Below are 23,748 nucleotides of genomic sequence, written 5' to 3'. Positions count from 1 at the left end.
AGTCGTAGATAGCCGTCAGTCATGTGTTGAGAAAAAAGTTATAAATTTGACAGCAACAAACACGTACAGTAGGCTAAGTAAATATCAGATTATCCAGAGAGCCCTTAACAGTTATGTATTGTAAAAAGGGGAAGATTGTTATTCGACTGACGTTGACGAAGTGTACTGACGTTGACAAAGTGTACACGACCTGACCTGACCAATTGATGACCTGGAGAATGTTTGTAGATGACAGTTGATTAAGAGACCAAACAATAGGCCTGAAAATCAAGAAACGCTGTGAGACTAGGGGCCGTTGCCTTAAAAAACAATTTGATAAGAAGATGAAATTGTGGCTTTAAGTAATATTTTTATTTCAGAGGCAGAGAAAGATGGGAAATTTGGCTGAAGGACAACGTTTGGGTTAGCAAACTTTATCCAAACAAATGTTACCAAATAAATATGAACAAATATTGCAGTTTTCCTTTAGCTCAAACATTAGAGTTTGGCACCTGTAACGCCAAGATCATGGGTTTGATTTCCGAGGGAAAGCAAGAACTAATAAGAATGTAAATGTGTACCTTGAAATGTGGGTCGCTTTGGATAAAAGCGTCTGATAAAAGCAAGAGAATTGTATTATGATGCACGAGATGGGTCGTGCATCAAGAGGAGGATGATAACAGTTGCCAAATATGGTTTACTAAGGGGTTCAGATTTGCTAAAAGCAACCGCACAGGTGGGATCTGTCTGTAAGTGTGCAAATAACAAAGATTGTTTCAACAGGAAACGCCAGGGCAGATGTGGCAACAAAGGCCACGGCATGACAGCCGACAAAATCAGGGCAGAATGTGCCCAATAAAATAATGGCTACGGCTAAACATCCTAGCCTGGGCTATTATTGTGGCAGAAAGAAACAGTGCCTAACCTTGCGCAGCGCTTAACTTAAAATTTTAATTTTGCAGGATGTCAGGATGGATTGAATCAAACAGAACTGATTCTGTATTGTTTTGTTAACATGAGCAATGTGGGTTGAGTGTTTTTTTCAGGGGAAAAGGACCCTGAGTGCTATTCAATGAGCAAGAAATTATCCGGTGATATGTTTCAGGTTGAAAATTCCACAGGTCACAACCAAAAGGGACGACAAGACAAGCGGTCACTAACAAAATCACTTAAGGTCTGCTTTCACAGGTGACAGCAGACAGTAAATGACTCATTCCAGTGGGGGTGCGATCGTGATCTAAGGGAAAATCTTGTAAGGATTTGAAAATGATTGAAGAGTGTTAGACCTGAGTCCAAGCATCTCACCTTAAACTACAAAACCAAAGTCAGCAACCCCACACGCCAACGCAAAGAATAAAGTGGGGGGGATCAATGATATGTGCTAGAAACATATCTCCCCTGCCTACGGTAGAAAATCCTCTCTACGGCATGCAAAGTGTCATATTGGTGAAAACGGAACATCCATGGGGCAACGAGATGATCAACATATCTGGAGAAAATGTTGACCAATTAATGGTTGAAGAAAAGTTTTGTGATTTTATTTGATTGAATCAAATTAGGGCTTAGTCAGGTAGAAGATCTATTAATTAATGTGAAGTATGGTGATAAGAAAAAAGACGGTATGTAATGGAAAAGTCAGGGATAATTTCAAACAACGAATGATCAAATTATAAAACTTTTCTGGTTAGATTTTATTAAATAGATTTTAATTAAATATAGCTTTAGAAGTAAAACCATTTCCTGACAAAATATTGTGATTAATTGAAAAAGGCTGAATACATAGTGTTATGATTGTATGTGTTATTCTGATAATTTTCTTATCAATGGGTACGGTCTATCCTAAGGGTGAACAAAATTATGCAGATCGTACGAGTAACAGAAGTTGGAATTATAATCATTTATGTTTTTTTCGGTATTATAATATCCTTTATTCTTACTATACTTTAAGTTATACTGGAGTGCCTGAGGGTCCGATTTATCGGGAATGCGGTAGCAGTGCTTATCCATTTAGCCCGGCTTCAGATAAAATGTTTACTTGCTTGCTGCTAAATTTTTATTTTTTTTATTTTTATTATTTCTTTCAAGGTTCAAGTAGAGTGATCAGGTATATGAAAATCAGATATGAAAGGTAACTGTGATGTAAAGACTTGAAACAACTCTTATCATTTATGGGTTTGATGCAGAATTAGAAACAATCGTTTTTTTTAATTTTGAAAAAAAAAAAAATATATATATATATTTTTAAAGTTGTTATGACCAAACCTAATGTTAATGAAACCAAATTGTTTATCAGAGAATGATAAAGAGGAGGAATTGTTGTGGAAAAAAATGATCTTTTCTTTGTATTTTATTTTCAATGATTTAGCAAATGAATGCCATGCGTTCTGTGGATGTATTTTGAGTTTCTTTTATGATGCTGATACAGCTGGAAGGTGTGTGTGAGACTTCAGAGGTGAGAAGACCCCCGGGCTGGGGAGGGTTCAAGGGGGGGTCCCTTTTGTTATTTTGTTTAGTGGGGGCTGTAAGAGATAGCCTTTGAATAGAACACTATAAAGTAGCTGGTCAACCTCTGCTCTGGGTCTCACTCTGCCTGCAGCTGGACTGTGGGTAGACTGGGAACATTTCTTGCAAGAAATAAATATCTTTTAAGGACAATTTGAATCCTGATGTCTCTTATGCCTGATGCTGTTTTGTTAGTTATTGTTTTTGCCACAACACCACACACCTGTCTATATAAGACCTTACAGCTCACAAGTGCATGTCAGAGCAAATGAGAATCATGAGGTCAAAGGAACTGCCTGAAGAGCTCAGAGACAGAATTGTGGCAAGGCACAGATCTGGCCAAGGTTACACAAAAAATTCTGCTGCACTTAAGGTTCCTAAGAGCACAGTGGCCTCCATAATCCTTAAATGGAAGACGTTTGGGACGACCAGAACCCTTCCTAGAGCTGGCCGTCTGGCCAAACTGAGCTATTGGGGGAGAAGAGCCTTGGTGAGAGAGGTAAAGAAGAACCCAAAGATCACTGTGGCTGAGCTCCAGAGATGCAGTCGGGAGATGGGAGAAAGTTGTAGTAAGTCAACCATCACTGCAGCCATCCACCAGTCGGGGCTTTATGGCAGAGTGTGGCCTCTCCTCAGCGCAAGACACATGAAAGCACACCTGAAGGACTCCAAGATGGTGATAAATAAGATTCTCTGGTCTGATGAGACCAAGATAGAACTTTTTGGCCTTAATTCTAAGCGGTATGTGTGGAGAAAACCAGGCACTGCCCATCACTGTCCAATACAGTCTCAACAGTGAAGCATGGTGGTGGCAGCATCATGCTGTGGGGGTGTTTTTCAGCTGCAGGGACAGGACGACTGGTTGCAATCGAGGGAAAGATGAATGCGGCCAAGTACAGGGATATCCTGGACGAAAACCTTCTCCAGAGTGCTCTGGACCTCAGACTGGGCCGAAGGTTCACCTTCCAACAAGACAATGACCCTAAGCACACAGCTAAAATAACGAAGGAGTGGCTTCACAACAACTCCATGACTGTTCTTGAATGGCCCAGCCAGAGCCCTGACTTAAACCCAATTGAGTATCTCTGGAGAGACCTGAAAATGGCTGTCCACCAACGTTTACCATCCAACCTGACAGAACTGGAGAGGATCTGCAAGGAGGAATGGCAGAGGATACCCAAATCCAGGTGTGAAAAACTTATTGCATCTTTCCCAAAAAGACTCATGGCTGTATTAGATCAAAAGGGTGCTTCTACTAAATACTGAGCAAAGGGTCTGAATACTTAGGACCATGTGATATTTCAGTTTTTCTTTTTTAATAAATGTGCAAAAATGTCAACAATTCTGTGTTTTTCTGTCAATATGGGGTGCTGTGTGTACAGTAATGAGGAAAAAAAAATGAACTTAAATGATTTTAGCAAATGGCTGCAATATAACAAAGAGTGAAAAATGTAAGGGGGTCTGAATACTTTCCGTACCCGCTGTACATGGGTAAAATGGTAAGTGACAGAATGAAACTACGGAAAAGATCCATTTAACTATGAAAATAACCTTCAACTTATTATTTTCAGAGCACCTCATACTTGCATGGCCTTTGCAGTGAAAGCTTTTCGTGAAGTTCCTGAAGAAGGATTTTGATGGTTCCATGAGTCTCAATCGATTTCTTCACATTGAGACAGCAAGGACAGAGATAGTAATACTCAGGAAGTCAGACAAGATCCATAAGGCTGAAGAACACTCTAGACAGACGATGCCACACAGTGTGGATACTCAGACAAAGATGTAGGAATCAAACTCAGCATGGAAACACAGACAAGGATGCTGGTTGATGTAAACTCTAGACCGGTAATCCACAGTGTGGAAACTCAGAGGAGGATGCAGGAATCAATCTCAGCATGGAAACTCAGACGAGGTAACTGGCAACGAGAACAAGACATGAATAACGAACCGACAACACGCAGTTCAAACACCAGCTAGATAAAGGCAGCTGACTAGCTACAGTTGTGAATTCTGATTAGATTGATCAGCTGTGGTTACTAGGCAACACACACGCACTGACACACACACACCCACATACACACAAACACACCAGACATTAGCCGCTTTCCGACCGGAGGAACCTTTTCACAGTTCCTAGAACTATTGGCTAAAGTACCCGGATGTCGGCGTGTTCGCACCGCAGGAACTAGGAACGATTTTAGTTCTAGGAACTCCATTTGGAGGAACTAATTCAGGTCCTACTTCAGAGTAGGGTCTAAACCAGCGCTATAGGAACTACCCGTGACGTTAGTGTACGCTGACTGACCGAACGCACGCGGAACACCAGCACCCGCCATTTTTAAAACAGCTAACGTTATATGTAAACACACAGATTATAGCCTATATATTTACTCCAGAAGCTAACTATACAAACATGGAAAACAGTGATAGATGGGTCTCTAAACCTTTATGCTGAAGAGAAAATCCAAACGCAACTTTGAGGGGACCAAGCCAAACATGATTATGTTTATCTGCCCAGCTAGCAACACTGGACATCAACCACACGGCATAGGCTAATAACCTTTTTTCATATACTATCTACTTTCTATAACAGTTCTATCTAATAAGATGTTAAACAGTACTGTTCTTCTTCTTCTTCTTTTAGTTATCTGGCCGTTTACTCCATAGGAGCATTACCGCCACCTACTGAATATTTTATCCACCTGGGTGATGAATCTGTATTGTTTTATTTTCTTTTCTTTCTTTCACCTTTCCTTCCTTTCCTTTCCTTCCTTAAAAAAAAAAAAAACAAAATTGAAGGGGGGGGTGGATACCCCACCCACCCCAAAGGATCAGAGCCCAGGCTTCAGCTGACGCTGCGTGTTCAGCTCCTCCAGCTTCCACACTGGGCTCCTCAGCCTTTAAGGCAGGCAGAGGCACCATACATCTCACCCTCAGACCCTATATTCCTATATCCTGTAACATATACCTGTAACCTCCAAAAAGATTAAAACAGCCCTATATATCTAAACAGTACTGTTAGACAGATTGCTAACTAATGAACACAGAGAATGCGAGCACTGTTTGCTCTGGCGTTCTCAGCGCCGCCAAAATAAAGGTCCGTCGCGCCGTCAAAATAAAAGTCACCGTGCTTGGGTCACTCCCTTACCCCTCCTACCAGTTCCTATAGAGACAGAGCGCATTTAGGCCACGCCCACACCCAGGGGGAAAACAAACCAACCGTCCCCATTGACTTTGCATTGCGAGAGGCTGCCTCCTTGTCATTTCTTGCTTCTAACAAAAGACAGAAAAATGCCTAAAAGCTGCTGTGTGACAAGGTGTACAGCAAACAAGCTAAAAAAAACAGAAATAAGTTTTTATTAGCTCTCGACCCCAAAAAACGAGTGTTTAGGACATAAAAGTGGATACAGGCAGTTGAGACAGAGCGTCACGTGTCTCATGACTCTGAGAACTAACTTACGCCCGCTGGAGGAGACCGTAATCGGCAATACAGGATAGTTTATCTTACAGAAATATAATATATAAAGCTGACATTTGGATATTTGACTCACCAGTGACCAAATGTTTAACTTACTGCACACGTAGTGTATTTTTAGTGCATACTGAGTGTCAGGATCCCACAATTTACCCATTCGTTCCAGCCTGTATCCACTTTTATGTCCTCAAACGCTCGTTTTTTGGGGTCGACAGCTTATGAAAACTTATTTCTGGGTTTCTTAGCTTGTTTGCTGTACACCTTGTCACATAGCAGCTTTTAGGCATTTTTCTGTCTTTTGTTAGAAGCAAGAAATGACAAGGAGGCAGCCTCTCGCAATGCAAAGTCAATGGAGAGCGTTGGTTTGTTTTCCCCCTGGGTGGGCGTGGTCTTAAGATTATGACGCGTTGCGCTCTGTCTCTATGGCCACTTGGCCAGTGCGAACGCAAACAGCAAAACCGAGTTTGGGGGAGAGTAGTTCTTAGAACTGTTTAGAAGTGGACAGTTCCTAGAACTAAGTTCCTAGAACTACTTGGTCGAAAAGCGGCTATAATGAACACACATGAACCGTGACAGGTACCAAAACGCATCCCTGATGGAGTTATACACAAACAACAATGTTGCATAATTGACTATTTTGTGTTTATTTTGTGTCATAAAAATAATGTCATAATTGCAATACAGTGATACTAAGAAAAAAAAGAAAAAGAAATGCTACACTTTGAAAAATAGTTATTTTTCTATAATTATTCTATAAAAGTCTAAACATAAATCTAAAACCTTGTAAAAAGATGTATACACTGCAAAATTTTTCGTTGTGAATTTACAATAAATAATTGGATAAATTTTGCATGACTTTCACAGTAAGGATTACAGCAATATACTGTGAAATATACTCACAGCAATTTACTGTAATTTTATATCTGTGATATTACAATGCATTGTTGTAAAAGCACAACTGTATACTGTAACTTCACAGCTTCAATGACAAAGCAATTACTGTGATATTACAGTACATTACTGGGGAATTACAATCTTTTGCTGTACATTGTTACAAGGCCCTGTACTTTTACAGTGTGTACTTTGAAAGTAATGTACAAGTTGACAATAATATACTGTGAATTTACAATCATTGTACAATTAACCCCCTCCCCCCAACAAACAACTCTGAGGTAAAGTCAATGTTAGCCCAATGGCATATTTATTAACAAATACATATTTTTCAATGTACAGCAGATGCCAAGAACTTCAAGAGTTCAAGAAATTCAACTTTCTAGTCATAAAAGTCAGAAAATGCAGAGAAATTGTGCAAACTTGCAATTCAACTAGCTGTGTCACAATAACAGTAATGGACAGGATGGGAATGAGGCCTTCATGGCAAGATAAGAGAGCGATGAAGGAATGTCGTAAAAGGGTCAGGCGCTCCTCTCAGTCTCAAACATTATAATGAGTCCACACGCAACAGCATTGTGTAAAAATCTTGTAGTGCAAAGTTGTCTTGAAAAATTACAAAAAGAACAAGGCTACTCAAAACTGAGCCTGACAACTACCGCTGCAAAAAAAAACTATGATGCCCACTCAAAGTCAATAAGTTTCCTCAAAAGGGTGCTCACATGAGGGTTCATTGTTGTCCGCTTCTTGGTCTTTGAGCCTCTTTCAGGATTGATGCCCAGGAAGCACCTGTTAATAAGCAAAGATAGTTTCAGTTTCAAATAGACTTACAGTATGTATTGCAGACAGCATTTATCAAGGTGTGCTTTTTGCTGTGCTTTTTCCCCACATCAAACCCTAATAGATTTATAATCCAAACTTGTTAGATCTTACTCTCACCATAAATTTTTTTTAGCCATTTTTAGCCAAGGTGCCTCAGGTTAGGTTTGCCTGAGACAAATAGGGTTGATTTTCTACTATGAGAGGCCATATCAACGTGTGCCGCCACTGAAATGCATCTTCACGCAATTGGCCAGTTGGTAAATTAAAACCAAACCCTGTTGAAAGTATGACAAACATATCCTTTTCAATAAAGGGCCTGAGAGCATTTTGTTCTGCTTTGAAAGAAAATTTCATCTACTTCATTCAATACATTCGCATTTCGCAATAGACGTTTCAAAATCATCATCACATAGCCTGCCCCAAAACAAAATAAATAGCTGTGATTGGACCAGCAGGTATTTGTCAGCATAACATGTGTAGAAACCCAGACTGATCTGCAGAGCGAAATTGAATGAGTTCGCGAGATCAGGGTGGTCTCACCAGGCTAGCCTCAGGCCCCGTCCACACTACTGCGTTTTAGTTTAGAAACTGAGAATTAAAACGAATACGATCGCCGTCCACACCAGCGTTTTAGCTGCATATTAGAATTGATCTCCGTCCACATTAAAACGACTGAAAACGCGTATCACGTGACCATTCACCAACACTGGGCATGCGCGTGCCGGTGTAAACCTAGAGACTTTCAAACATAGACTGTAAAAAAATGCTTTCAAACATCAAAATGTCATTTATTAATATGTATTTGTGTCAAAATGACATATAAACATGTTTTCCTATTCTATTTTTCTTGGAAACGCTTCCAACACGCTTGCGTGTCGCATGAAAAATAGGCGTCGGTTCTATATAGCATGTAGTGCTATGCGTTTACTGCGCGAGCCGCACCTGAGACGCTTCCAAGAGGCAGTTTCTTCTTCTTCTTACTGTAAGAAACTGTTCCAGCGGGTGGAGTTTACTGGTACTGAATATTACCTGTGTATACTCCATGACTGATGACACCCAATCATAGAGCCGAGCGCGAGCCTCTGCGTCATCGTTTCTAAAGTCCTCCGTTTTGACCCGTCCACACTAAAACGCCCTCCGGAGTTTCAAAACGAAAAACGGGTCGGCAGCGTTTCTAAACTTCTCCGTTTTGGGTCTCCGTTTTTGCCGTTTTAGTGTAGACGGGAGGTGTAAACGTAGCAAAGGGTCTCCGTTTTTAAACAAAAACGCGGTAGTGTGGACGGGGCCTCAGGTACCTCGTTTGTCAGCATTTTAGACCTCAAGACACTCATTGAGTTGGAAGCCTGTACTATAATGTGAATTACAAGATTAAATGTGATCTTTATAAAATACCTTTGAATGAACTCCAGCGTTGACGATCCAGCGGCAGGATACTCAAGGTTGAAGACGTAATAGCTGCTGAAGAAAGCAGCTACTCCGTGTAAAAAGAAAGGGTGTGGGCCCATCACGACATGTCCCTCGATGGATATAAGCCATCCAGAGGGCTTCATCATGTCACCTGAAATGAACAGATACAGCATTATGTGTTATGAGCACTTTGCGATCTGCTTAAGATACAAATGGCTATACAAATGTAATTATTATTATTATTATAATTATTATTACTTATTGTGGTCTTGTAGATTTCTAGAATGAAAACAAAATAATGAGTTAGAAATGTCGATACTAGATCAAAGTAACATTACCTTGAATGATCAAGCAGGGGCTGCTGGGGAGTTCTGCAGTATTGACCAGTGGCACATGGCTGTAACATAGTTAACACACAATAGCATGGATTTAGGATAAAGGATAAATATTGTTCATTGGTCAGAGGTAGTAAATCATGCAAGGTAAATGTTGATAATGTAATCACTCATTTTGCATTTTAAATATTTGAATAAAAAATCTTACATCAACTTCAAGCATCAAACTCTCTCTGATGACCTGGAAAGAAAAGAAAAAGGAGAAATTACACAAATGCAACCAAAAATAAGAATTTCAGTTTGAATGCAGATTATGATCATTGATCATTGTAATTTAATTTTAGCCGTATGTCAAAAATGATAGTGGTATATATATAGTGTTTTTTTTCTGTAGCATTTTGAGATTGCTCACTCAATGTAACGTGCATTTACAACTTTTACAATTATTATTCATTCATATCAGGACAAGTGGGAAACCCTAATGTTAAAACCCTCCCGTTGTCGAACACGACATGAGACTAAAGGGGGTCGCACACCGGATGCGCAGCTCGAAGCCGCGCCGCGCAGCGCCACGTCTTTTAAATTCTAACACATTATTCTCTATGAGAGTACACACACCGGCGGCGCCTTTCGGCGTCTGTCCGCGACGCCCAGCAACGGCTCAGGACCGTGTTCAAAATCCTGCCGCGCCACAGAGCGCCATTTACATGGTTTTATATAAAATTTACATTTATAGAGATGTATATCTTCCTCTTACATTCTCATAGAGAATAATGTGTTCGAATTTAAAAGACGTGGCGCGGCGCGGCGCCGAGCTGCGCATCCGGTGTGCGACCCCCTTAACAGTTAGCTCAATCATGTTGTAACTAGGATATCCGCTGAAACAAAATATTTTTTCATGGACCGTTTGAATCACTAAGTTATTAAAGTTAAACAGCTAACGGTTAGCCCTGCTAATCTATGATAACCTTGACTAATTACAGAAATGTGCACACATAAATAGTAATGTTTGTCCCATCATTGGTTTTTATAAACTTTACAAACACCAGATTTGTCTAAACGGTGATAGTGACATGAAAAATTATAGCGAAACTCTCTTCATTAGCTACTAACATTACTACTATTAGCAAATGCTGCGAGAGAACTTTCAACAATTCCGGGCACTTGCTAACAAAATGTGAACTGTGTCATGCGATAAACGTTTATTTGAAAGTAAATATTATCATCATATTAAAATAACATGGGTGTAAGTGCTGCAAACATGTATGCTACTCACCTTCTCCATTCAGCCCGGAAATTCAGAAGAGGGACACGACCGCGCCTTTTCAGTTCAAATTCAAAACAGTTCGGTTATGTCATGTGACTTTCCAGGGCATAATTTCAATACAATATTTCACTGTAATAATACTGTTTAATGCTGTGAAATCCTTTTTTTTTTTCACTGTGTTGCTGTGATATTACAGACCTTGTTGTGATATAACAGCAGGTTTTAGATTGCAATATTTTACTGTAAAATAAGAGTTAAATGCTGTAAAATCCAAGGATACTGTAGTTTTTACAGGTATTCATTGGGATATTACAGGGAAACTTAATTACAACAAGTTACTGTAAAATAATACTGTTAATTATTGTGAATTGCTGGTAATTTTTAACAGTGTACCCATGAGGAAATGGCAAATGAGCCACTGAGTAATGCTTTGAAGTCATCTGTAGTTAAAATTTCATGGTATTCATTTTTTTTTTAAGGTGTTCTTGTGGATGGCAGCAATCTTCCATTAAACCATGGCACATTGTCCATGTAATCTCCATAAATGAAAATGATAAATGTGGATCTTTGTTAAATTCACAGTTTTGTTTTCACAGGGAAGTTTTACATTTTTTTATGTTTTTCATTTTATTTTATTTATATAAATTTTAAAAATACCTTAAATCCCTCCAACACTGCACAAATGTAGAATAAAAACATTATACAGTATAAGTGATATCACATTTGTTTTATAAAAATTGCTTTATTATGTTACATTATCACATTTTATTTTCTGGGGTCTCTGGAGACACCAACATCCTGAGTGTACATTCAAAATAAATAGCGGATAAGGGTTAATTAAAAGACAGATACAAAATAACAATTTAAAATGTATAAAAATTACTACATTATATGCTTATTAACTTTTGAGTTGAAAATATTATTAATTGGAAAAAATTATTTAACGTAGTAAAATCTTTCAGTCACTAACCCTGCATATGAAGGTAGAGTCAGTTTTGACATCAACACTTTCGCTCTGGAGCCGCGGAACCTCACATTGGATGATTCTGGAGTATACTATTTGAATATAATATTTGAAAGACTGACTGTGACATTTAGTGGTGGAGACAGGACACGTATAGGAGAAACTTCACTACAAGTGTTTGGTGAGTTTGTTGCTAAAACTTGGTACAGTATTTACTGTAAAAGATTATCCTGTAAATCTAAAAATTCAATTAACAGAACATTACTGACAACCCCTGCTGTCAGGATTTTACGCTTAATTTACAGTACTCCTACCATAATCACTTTACAGAATGTTACCGTAATAATACCATGCAAGTATTACCTGCACAATTAAATACAGTAAAAAAATAATAATTTTAGTCCACTAAACAAAACATTTCTTAATCAGTTTTGGGTGTAATTCATTACTAAATCCCTATTCGGATGGTAATTGTTTCTCATGGGGTTGTAAGTTATTTTCAACATTTACAGGGGCTAGTTAGTGATTTTATTACCGTCCGAATCCAGAATGTCAGGGTTTTTCGTCCACCACCCACACAATTGGCCGAATTACCTGCTGTTTTTTCTAGAACACTAAGGTTGTGTGGTAATTTAATTGCTGTCCGAATTTCAGGTCTCTGAGTTTACAAGAGGAGATCAATTCAAAATTCACTGTTTAACCCTCTGAGCCTCTTCGGTCAAAAATGGCAGAAAATTTTTACTTAAAAATATATATATATTTTTTTTTTGCTTCATCGGAAAATCACGGACATGATTTGGATGTGTTAAAGGATCGGGGGAAAAAGGCACAGTTGGCTCCTTCAGAGTCAAAAATGACTGACAGGAAATTAATGGGAAATATGAAAAATTACAAAAACTCTGAGAATCTTTTAATGGCTGCAAATGTCAGCCACTGTGTAAAAGTGCACAGCAATGAAGGGGTGACACTCCAGTGAAAAATAGACATATTTATGTACCACTAGAGAATTTATAAGCCACTTTATATAGAACTATACAGGCAAATGCTAAAACACTAAACCCCATTCTCTGAACCAAATTCTCAATAGCCTAAACCAATTTGTCAAATAAATCACTCTTTCTGTAAAACATTAAACAAGTTCAGGTAAAACACTGTTTGCAAATCTCATGCACTCTTTTTGCAAAACTCTAAACACATTCTCATTAAAACAAATTTCAACTTATGTTTCAAAACGCTAAACACAGGCAGGCAAAAGTTAAACACAACTACAACACAGTTGTCATCGATTACACACAACGACTCAAAATTGTTCACACTTATTTCTAATGATGTCAGTTCAGAGTGCCAAAAACTCAAAATGTTGCACTGAATGTTGATACCAACAATGGATGGATCATGGAAACAATAAGAGGGAGAGAAGGAAGTGTATATGAGGTGGTGAACAAGGAGGAAGAGGACGAGAAAGAGCAATGTGTGGAGTCAAGGCTGGATCTGACACTCCAGAGGGTTTTTCCCTTTGCAAGAGACGACTGCTTGTGATGTGGACAAAGTCCTCAGGCCGGACCCAGCATGAAGACATGAAGCTGAAGCAGAATCAATCTCTCACTGACCTTGATTTTACAGTTGCACAACTCTTTTGAGTGTACTGACATGCTTTCATTTTGCAACTTTTGCAGTTGTGTCACTGTATTTTCACAGTATGCAAGTGCTGAATATACAGACATTCAATAGGCCTGTACAATTTTCAGTACAATACTATACTTGCAGTACATACAGTATACAATTTATTCTCCTTACTACTGTAAGTTGTGATTACTATACTTTTTTACGTTATTGCAAAATGTTTTTTTACTTTGTTACAATATACTTTTTTTTCTGTAACTGCATGCTTTGGATTCTGTGTTCTCCATTTTTTGATGTGGTGTCTAATGAATGATCAGTAGTGTTTATAATATTGACTCGCTGTGTGTATGATCTGAAAGCATTGTTTGATTTTGAGCACAGATGAAATGGTTTTGAGGCAATTGTTTGATTTTGCCAGCAGAGTCAGATGTTCTCTGAATATCGTTTGAAAATTTGGTTTTGTGTTTAAGGTTTTGAGAAAGTGAGTGATGGTTTCAACAAATGTGTTTTAGCAATTCAGAAAAACTGTAATGTCATAATTTCCATAAACTTCCTGTCTTCCTTATATTTGGTTTGTAAAGTGTTTTTGAGCTTCTGGAATTTATGAGGGTCTGAATAATGTTGGTTGGTTTGTGCCAGTAAGAGGTATAAAAAAATCTAGTGAAAATATAGCATTTGTTATATTTAGTAAAACATGTAGGCTACATACCTTAGACCCACCCAATAGCAAGAGTGAATCAGTAATATAAAATAATTTATTTTAATTGAATAAAGCAATTTAATTTGGATGTTACCTGACTGAAGTGATTCATTTAGCTCTTCCATGATCAAAAACATGACTCGTGTTAATATCCAGCGCTAGGTGGCGCAGTGAGTTCTCTGCATTCTAGAACTGCCGTTTATCATTAACTGAAAACTGATGTAAATAGTTCAGATGTTTTGAGCTGCAGCTCCAGACAGATGAGAGATCGATCATGATGGTTTCTAATCGTTTGTACTGGACGCTGTGGATGTTGTCTTTTTTTGGTGAGACTTTTTATAACTTAAAACTGTGTATTGAATATCGGTATAAAATAACTAGTTACTTCTATTTTAATTATGAGGTAATTGCAGAAAAATGTCTGCCTTCTACTGAAATTGTTCTACTAATTTAAAATTCACTACAGTAGTTGTAGTAGGGCCTAGTTAACTGCAGAACAAACAAATTTAAGTATACATTTAGTGCGATTTTAACTTTCTTTTCATTTCTTTCTTTCATAAAACACAGGACAATATTTCGGTCAAGATCTGCAGTTTCCTGAGCCGGCTAATGGAGCAGTGGGAGAAAGCGTGGTGCTCGCCCCTGATAACCCACCCTCCATATCCATTCAATTGACTCAATGGTTTTTTACTTCAACACCTATAATTACAGTAGTGTCTGGTGTAACTACAGTAACCCCTGCATATAAAGACAGAGTTAGTTTTGACAGCAACACACTCGCTCTGGAGCTGCAGAATCTGAGACTGGGTGATTCTGGAAAATACAGACTGACTCTAACACCTACTGCTGGAGGAGCACTTACAGGAGAAACTTCACTACAAGTGTTTGGTGAGTGTGTTCTATGTTACTAAAATGTGGTTCAGGGTGCAAGGTGTTAATTTGGGCACTCTTGTGTCCCAGGGATGTTTTATTATTATTATCATTTTAAATTATTAAAACCACACATAGTATTTAAACTTAAAATTGTTATGGAAATCGCACTAAAATGTCTTGGAAATATGTTACTGTTATTATCTAATTTTAAATACCTTTTAGGCTATATTGTTTTATTGTTTATTAAATCTTGTCTAATACCTAAAATTTCAAGCTCATATCTATGACAATTTTAATAAAACATATGAATTATTACAAACCTATGAAGACCTAAACAGTGAAACATAAACCTTTTTGATTTAAATGAATATGTTTCATAAATTAATACTTTCCTTCAGTTGTGGCATTATTTTCATTTCAACAGTTTTACTCCTGATAAAATAGTGTTCAAAGTCTGAGGGTCCTGTTGGAGGGGTCTTGTTGACCATGGGGCACACATATTTAAGCACAAATAACCCTTTTTTTCATTGTTGATGGGCCTTTTCTAATGCTCTGGACGACGGTGCCTTGAAACATAAAGCCTCCCTGGCCCCTGGTCAAGGGCCCCTGAGCATTGGCCCCATTGGCCTGGTCAAATACATCCCTGACACATTTAATACCCTATAGGCTAATGTGAATTTCCAACATTGATAATAAATCAGCATATTAGTAGTGTATGTTGGTACAAAATATTTATATTTTATAAAAATGCTGTTCTTTTTCTTTTTCTTTTTTAACTCAGAATCCTGAAAAAGTATCAAAGGTTAGAAGTATATCAAAATAGAAAACCATTTATTAAAATTGTAGTAATATTTCACAATATTATTGTTTATATATATATATATATATATATATATATATACAGTAAGATTTTTAAAAGTTTTTTTTTAAATAAGTATCTTCTGCTCACCAAGGCTGCATTTATTTGATAAAAAACAATAAAAAAATAGTAATATTGTGAAATATTATGACAATTTAAAATGACTGTTTCCTATTGTAATATATTTTAAACTGTAATTTATTCCTGTGATCAAAGCTGAATTTTCAACATCATTACTCCAGTCTTCAGTGTCACATGATCCTTCAGCAATCAGTCTAATATGATGATTTGATGCTCAAGAAACATTCATTATTATTTGTCAATGTTGAAAACAGTTGTGTACAATTTTATTTTCAAAATTCTTTGATGAATAGAAAGTTCAAAAGAACAGCATTTATTTAAAATGGAATATTTTCTAACATTATAAATGTCTTTACTGTAACTTTTGATCAGTTTAACTCATCCTTGATGAATAAAAGTAATGATTTATTTTATTTATTTCCCCTAAAAATAAAATTTTAATTCTTACTGACCCCAAACTTTTGAAGGGTAGTGTTTAATGTTACAAAAGCTTTAGATTTCGGATAAATGCTGTTCTTTTGAACTTTCTATTCATCATAGCATCATGAAATAAAAATGTAAATAACTGTTTTCAACATTGATAATAATCATAAATGTTTCTTGAGCATCAAATCATCATATTAGAATGATTTCTGAAGGATCATGTGACACTGAAGACTGGATTAATGATGCTGAAAATTCAGCTTTGATCACAGGAATAAATTACAGTTTAAAATATATTTTTTTAAATTTTAAATTGTCATTTCACAATATTTTTTTATTGTTTTTTATCAAATAAATGCAGCCTTGGTGAGCAGAAGATACTTCTTTTAAAAACATTAAAAAATCTTACTGACCCCAAACTTTTGTATTTTTTATATTGCCCCCTTTTTGTATTTAAAAAGGGGCCAATATATATATATGCCCCCCTTTTTTTTTACATTTGAGCCCCTGCCCCGAGGAACTCTCTGCATGTCCCTGGTCAATATACATTTACATATTTAAAAACTAAAATTGTATTTGCTAACATTAGTTAATGCACTGTGAACTAACTTGAACAAACAATGAACAGCTGTATTTAAACTAATGTTAACAAAGATTAATAAATACTGTAACAAATGTATTGCTCATTTTTAGTTCATTTTAATTAATATATTAACTTGTGGAAATTGCAGTAATTTGTAAGAGACCATTTCTCACGTTGATCACACGAATGCGTGTGTCGTTTATTTTGAAGGAAAAACACAGAGTAAACAAAAGCGTTGTCAAGCGCCCCACGTCATCACCATAGACTGTAAAAAAATAGGTCATCACACATTCAGAACAACATAAAGGGACCGTGATCCCTGAACAGTTATGAAGAAACACGCTAAGAACAAAGTGCTGCATTTACAATCAACAGTGTATAGAACTACGCTTAACAACAAAGGTGAATTATGTATATCACAATCACTACACACTAATGTTAATAAATGAGTGTCATGAACTGGTATCCTTCTCTATCTCTTTCTCCCTCTTCTGGTCACACTCACACATACACACACACCCTTTTTTACACTCCCGCACACACATCCTTCATTACACACACACTTGTCAGACTTTGTCACCTTCATTCTACTCAGCTGTTTCTCATTACCTGTTGCCATTACACTCATCTCTTACACACCTGTCCCCTCTTTCTCTCTGATTAGCTTTACTACTTCTAGTTCCCGTCTCTTTTTTCTTCTCTGCCAGATTATTAACTATGGATACATAGCCTATGTCTTGTTCTGTCTTGTTCTGTCTTGTTCTGTCTTGTTCTGTCTTGTTCTGTCTTGTTCTGTCTGGTTCTGTCTGGTTCTGTCTGGTTCTGTCTGGTTCTGTCTGGTTCTGTCTGGTTCTGTCTGATGCGGTCAAGTCTTGTCGACCTTTTCTGGCTATATGTTTGCTAAATCTGTGCTTTGCCCAGTTACCCTGCTGTTATAGGCTGTCTGCCGCTGCCGGTTTCGCTCTGTGAACTCTCGTGGACCTGCTCACCCAGCCCAGGGTTTTCTGCTGTTTTTGTTGCAATTAATCTAAGAGAACCGGTATTTTAGTACTTAAATTTGAACTAAATGAAAATGAGAAATATTGCCTATGAAACAAGGTAAAATAATTTGATGTATGTTAATGTTTGTTTATTCAAGTAATGAAAATGTTACTTATGGTTTTAGATTTTAATTAGCAATAAGTGCTCACTAAACGTGAAAGACTAATTTTAGATCCAGTGTATTTGTTCTTTCTCTCTTGTTTACACAGAAAAAATATCTAATGTCAGTCTTATTGGTCCAGAAGAATTATTAATAGAGGGCGACTCATCTGCTAACATCACCTCTGAGGGAACTGGCAGCATCACCTCTGTGGAGTGGATGAAAGATAACAGTCCTCTGTCTCCTAGCAACCGCATCATCTTCTCACCTGATAACAGATCAGTGTCCATCAGTCCAGTGCAGAGATCAGACAGTGGGGAATATCAGTGTACTTCTAGAAACCCTGTCAGCTCTGGGACGGCAACACACAGCCTGATCATCAACTGTGAGTGTTAAACATTTAAACATCAAGATGACTTGAGCTCAAACCTGATGAAATATAGACATACTTCAGTGCTCAGTTTGTCCCTCTGACAGTGAGTCTCTTGTGTTTGTTCTAGATGGACCAGAAGATGTTTCTATTGAGGGTCTGAATGTGGTGGATTTAGGGGTTCCTGTGTCTCTGTCTTGCTCTGCAAATTCTGAACCTTCTGCCTCATTCATCTGGAGGTTTAATGGAACAGACGCCAGTGTGACCACAGACACTTTCACCATAGAGAAGACTGACTTCACACACAGTGGAGATTACGAATGCACTGCCTCGAATAGTGTCACGAAGAAAAGCGTAACCTCACAAAGACATACTTTACTAGTTAAAGGTAAGCAGTTAAAACTAACCTGAAACTTGTAAACATATGATAAGCAATGCCCTCACTTTAATGTACCACTTAATTTACCACTTATTTAAAAATGTTTAAGATAGTTTTTATCTATAAATAAATCTTTACTATAGTAGCTGGAGGAGGAGGAGGAGGAGGAGGACTGACAACAGGAGCGATAGCTGGGATTGTCATTGGTGTTTTAGTGGCAGTTGCAGGCATTTGTGGTCTTATTTTCTATTTAATAAAAACCAAGAAAACGTGAGTAATTTTAAAATCACATCACAGCTTTAACACATTTATTTTAGAGAATTTTGTCAGTGAGTTTCTTTGTCACAACTTGTGTCTTGGTCATTAATAATCTTTGTAAATCAAAGTCCTAATGATCAAAATCCCATTTTTATATGATACTATACCATATCAAGTACAGTCATTTTCTCTTAAAACATGTTCATATTTTAGTGGTATTTCATGCATAATAACAGAATGACTATGGTCTCAGTGGAAACTATAACTGTCATGCTGCCTTTTTGTGAGACAGAAATGTGGTAAAGAAAAACAACTTTTAACAAATTGTATTTATCTTTACACTACAGCCCAAACATGAATGAACAACAAAAAGGACAAGCAAGTGGAGGTAAGTTTATTATTTATTCTTCATAATACCAACATCCCAGACAGCAACATAGTGTTCAGGGCTAGATCTGGATTCAGCGTGTACCATCTGCGGGACGGATCTGGGCTGACACTGTTGCTGTCTGGGATGAGTATGATCTGATTGAAACAGCACAACTGTCTTCCCCAGTTGTAACAAGATTGACTGATAATGACCTGTAAAAGATTTCAGTATCAAACTCACTGAGTGTTTCTTTCTTTAAACAGCAGCACAAAACATACAGGAGCCTGTGAGTGACTTTCAGTTTCTGTTTTCTACTCAGCACAACACTTTTTATGCAGTACAGTCATTATTGGCATTACCACTGTTTAATAGTGGGCTTTGTTTCACCATTTAAATATCAGCAACATACTTTTACTTCATGTGACATCATCATTGTATATGACATTGTAATGTAAGAAACAAATTAATTTAGTTTTAATTTGCTGTTTGTAGCACTATGAAAGAACCCTTGATTTCCAGATGACCAGTGGAGATGGAAATATGAATGAAAGGAATATATATGTGAATCAAAGTGAAAATAATGCCTATGAAAATGTAAAACATGGGTTTTCAAACAGACCAAGGGCTCCTACACCTCCACCAGGTGAGCAGTTTCATAATATTTATATCCATTCTGTCCCATTTTATACTTCATGTGTGCTTTGGCTACATCACAAAATAAGAGCTATTTATTCTGTCCTGCAGTCGCAGACATTCAGGAAATCATTAGATTCTTTTATTTTATTACATTTGTTACATTCAGGTATCAAACACTCTTCCTGTGCGCCAGCGAGGAAGTGAAGACACTGAAACATCTACTGTATACTGCAGTGTTGTATCTTCCTGCATACCACACATTTCACACAGTTTGTGATGTTTCAATTGTTACATATGTATAGAGTATTTGTATTAAAATGTTTATTTGCAGGTCCATGTGAAATCTGACCACACAAAACGCAGTAGACAGCAGATTTAACACTTCTTTATAAAGTATTTTGCCAATATAAGAATGTGGTTCATTCAGCTTTAACACATTTCACCATCATAAAATCCATTTAGATTTTCTCCCAACATCAGTGTAGAAACTAACAAACATGCACATGATCACGGTCCTGCTAATGTGTAAATTATCTGCAATATTTGAGCAGTCTGTACTTAATATTAATTTAAATGTTTTCACTATTCCAGTGAATTCATTCTGATTTCTTTTGCAAATGTGTTTGTCAAATTATGTTTTTATATTTGTATGCTAATATTTATACTGTTGATCTCACAGAGTGTTTTTTTTTTTTTTTTTTTTTTTTGGCTTACACAAGTGGTACTTGAGACCCACTAAGTGAAACCATTTACTCATGTACACTTAATTTGTTCTCTTAGAAATCAAAACTCATTGTTCTGAGAAACATACATTTTCCACCCTGTTGCATTTCTGTTTGTTTTGTAAATATGAGTATGCAAGTCATCCTAATTTCTAGTGCTTTACAATACAGATCGTTTCAAAGCAGTTTCACAATAGTAACAAATTCAACTGAAAAGCAGCCAGAAGTGTCATTATTCAGCTCAAGTCAGTTGATTCAGTTCAGTTACAGTAAATAACTGTAAATTACAACAATTGTGCATACATAATGTATGTACAGTATTTGTGCACATTTGTTTGAGTGTTATGACAAACTCCTGTGCACTTCACTGCACACTGAACAAGCAAAAGACACAAGATAGTAGTGTTGTACATTTTTAACATCTGTGTGTAGTTTGACGTGTATATGACTAATCAATTGATGGTTTGTGTGTAGTTACTATGCAAAAAGAAGTGTTTGTTTTTGCAAGAAATGTGTGACGTTTTGCATGTTATGTGTATGTTCTGTGGTTTTGTGTAGAATTTCAAGAAATGGAGCCCATCGTTTCAGAAATTGTGTGTAAGAAATTTAAAATACACTAAATCTCTCAGAATTCATAAGAAAAAGTCATACTCATTCTTTTGTGCACTAGGCAAATAAAAGAAATGTACATTTATGACTAAATTCCCCTTTAGACCTGAACACAACATCACTTGGAAAAGAAACAAGGAAGTGATAAGTTTTGATAAGAAAATGTATATTGCTTTCATTTATATGGGAGTTATCTTGTTGTTTTATATTTCATTAATATTTTTCAAATAATTCAACTACTGCTTTGTTATTTTATGTGTAAAATGTATATTTAGCTGATCTATTTTCTTGTTTATTCTACTTTCTTGTTCTAGTTATCAGCTCTTTTATATACATGTTTTTCTTTATGGCTTACAACTAACGTAGCTGATAAGGAAATATAGTTAAACTTTAACTTTGATTGTGTTGTTTCGTGAGGATGAGTGAAGTTTGTTCATTATAAGTTAACTCTAAACCAGCTGCAGGGTAACACACCTGTCAAATGTCCACCTTTATCAGTAATCACATCACACTCTGTGGTACATATTGTATATAATGTGTTTACAATCATTTAACAATTGGAAGTAGCCTAAGGTTTAGTGCATTCTGAAGATTTACTGTACCAGTTCTCATTGTGGATGTGGGATACCACTCACTTTATACATGTATCACAATATCAACCACCAGTAATGAGTTGGCAGTAACCATAAAAGCAATTACAGGAGGCATTTTGCATGCAGTAATGTCAAATCTAAAAATGTGGTCTGTAAAAGTGGTACATGGGACCATAGAAACCGTGTCTGTTAAAGAATGATGATCCATCCATAATGTAGTCCGACTGGGTCATGTTCTATGGTAATTGGTGTCAATTGATCAATATCCTGAAACTTTCATGATCTAAATGTGGAATTTTGTTAATCAATTTCCATAAGAACAATGCATCAAGAGTAATGCAGTTACTTATCATTTTGAACAGTTGTATCAATTGATAGTTAGACCATTGTAATGAAATGAATACATCTCATCTCAGATGCAATGTGTGAGTTGCATTTTGAAATGGTAATACTTTGATGTTAAAGGGATAGTTCATCCAAAAATGAAAATTAGCCCATGATTTACTCACCCTGAAGCCACCCTATATGACATTCTTCTTTCAGACGAATACAATCAGAGTTATATTAAAATTTGTCCTGGCTCTTCCAAGCTTTATAGTGGGAGTCAATGGGTTTATTTGGAAGTCCATCAAAGCGCATCCATCCGTGATAAAAGTGCTCCACACGGCTCCGGGGGGTTAATAAAGGTCTTCTTCACTTCTTTTACGTGTAACAGTTATATATGTAACATAAAAACATCAAGACTCACTTTTCATGTTGAGGTAGGGCCTATTATGCATCTTGTGACCGCTTTCGTAGACAGACCAGAAAGATGACCTAAAAGAATATTATAAACACAGTTTAATACTTTGATGTAGAAGGAGTGTCATGTAATTTTCTTATGCTGTATTTGTTCATTAATTCTTATGCCTGTTTGACCGTGCTCGAAGAGTAGTCTTCGTTTAAAAACTGTACAAAGAAACAAGATGTAAACGGTGTCATCTGCTAGTGGGGAAAAAATAATTTACAATCAAGATTACAAACTTGTACAATAGATCAGAAGAGAGGGTTTCTGTATTCTGTCTCTTTTCTTATACGCCGTTGTCGTAGAGATTTTAAACTGTATATTAAACTAATCATGTTTTTAACATCTAACCTTATTTAACATCTAACATTGGAATAGGATGTACTGTATGACACCAATGGAAAACTTGTGTCTTTGACTGTGTGCGTATGTATGTAAAAATAACACAGTTTTGGGAAATGAAACTAGACAGTCTGTTAGAATCTTGTGACAGATGAAGTCACCACAAGATCAGAGTTTGCTTTACCTAGTAACAGAGGGGTTTGCATATGAAGAACCAATCAAATAGTGGGGATATTATGTAATGCAGCCTGACATTTTGTCATACCTCTATACTATAAAAACTGTTGTATATGTGTTTTACGGTGGGATGTCTCAATGGAATTTGTCTGAGATCCACCGGCCTTGATTCTTCTTGGGAGAGTTTCTCTGAGAACTGCTCGAAGACTCTCCCGGCCGTTATTAAAGCATTTAGAGGACATTTGCTGAAAGTCTGTCTGTTCATTTCTGCTGCGCAGCAGGTCAGTTTAGGGAATCAAGTAAGTTAGAGTAAGAGACTCGGCCAGATGTCGATTGAAGACGCAAGAGCTGGAGTATAAAGGTTATTAAGTGTCGATTGTAGACGCTCTGTGTCGATGAGTAGACGCAACAGTTTTATTATTTATTAAGTGTCGATGAGTAGACGCAACAGTTTTATTTTGGATAGTTAGGTTAAGGGAAAATTCCTCTACACCGTACACGTAGTAAATTGTGCATTCTTAATTGTTGCATAAAGCTTATGCCCGAATTGTATCCATAGCCTTCACAAAGGACAGGTAACCTT

The 23,748-nt window shown here is 36.9% G+C and overlaps 1 protein-coding gene and 1 long non-coding RNA gene across 3 annotated transcripts in view; one reads left to right on the top strand and one right to left on the bottom strand.

Annotated features, from left to right (window-relative positions):
• Nucleotides 1-7,134: 7,134 nt before the first annotated feature.
• LOC311276351 lies at nucleotides 7,135-9,783 on the bottom strand. The gene is made up of 4 exons (XR_014625061.1): nucleotides 9,620-9,783; nucleotides 9,415-9,473; nucleotides 9,062-9,227; nucleotides 7,135-7,636 (listed from the first exon to the last, which is right to left on the bottom strand). It is a non-coding gene; the product is annotated as an uncharacterized lncRNA (long non-coding RNA).
• Nucleotides 9,784-14,209: 4,426 nt separating this feature from the next.
• The window catches only part of LOC311306944 (cell adhesion molecule CEACAM20-like), a 30,235-nt gene continuing 20,696 nt past the window's right edge, over nucleotides 14,210-23,748 (top strand). Inside the window, exons 1-8 of one of the 2 annotated variants that reach the window (XM_084435594.1) lie at nucleotides 17,484-17,882; nucleotides 18,035-18,310; nucleotides 18,426-18,683; nucleotides 18,818-18,944; nucleotides 19,280-19,320; nucleotides 19,566-19,588; nucleotides 19,795-19,945; nucleotides 20,105-22,355. In XM_084435594.1, coding sequence (XP_084291720.1) covers nucleotides 17,873-17,882; nucleotides 18,035-18,310; nucleotides 18,426-18,683; nucleotides 18,818-18,944; nucleotides 19,280-19,320; nucleotides 19,566-19,588; nucleotides 19,795-19,945; nucleotides 20,105-20,142 — 924 coding nt within the window. In that variant the 5' untranslated portion in view covers nucleotides 17,484-17,872 and the 3' untranslated portion in view covers nucleotides 20,143-22,355. Of the gene's footprint in view, nucleotides 14,292-14,532; nucleotides 14,854-17,483; nucleotides 17,883-18,034; nucleotides 18,311-18,425; nucleotides 18,684-18,817; nucleotides 18,945-19,279; nucleotides 19,321-19,565; nucleotides 19,589-19,794; nucleotides 19,946-20,104; nucleotides 22,356-23,748 lie in introns of those variants that run through there. The other variant, XM_084435593.1, reaches the window with a different exon arrangement.

This window comes from Rutilus rutilus (assembly GCF_951802725.1).
Source record: "Rutilus rutilus genome assembly, chromosome: 17".
NCBI lineage: Eukaryota > Metazoa > Chordata > Actinopteri > Cypriniformes > Leuciscidae > Rutilus > Rutilus rutilus.
Note: the sequence above shows the minus strand (reverse complement) of the source record. Positions and strands in the feature narration are given on the sequence as shown.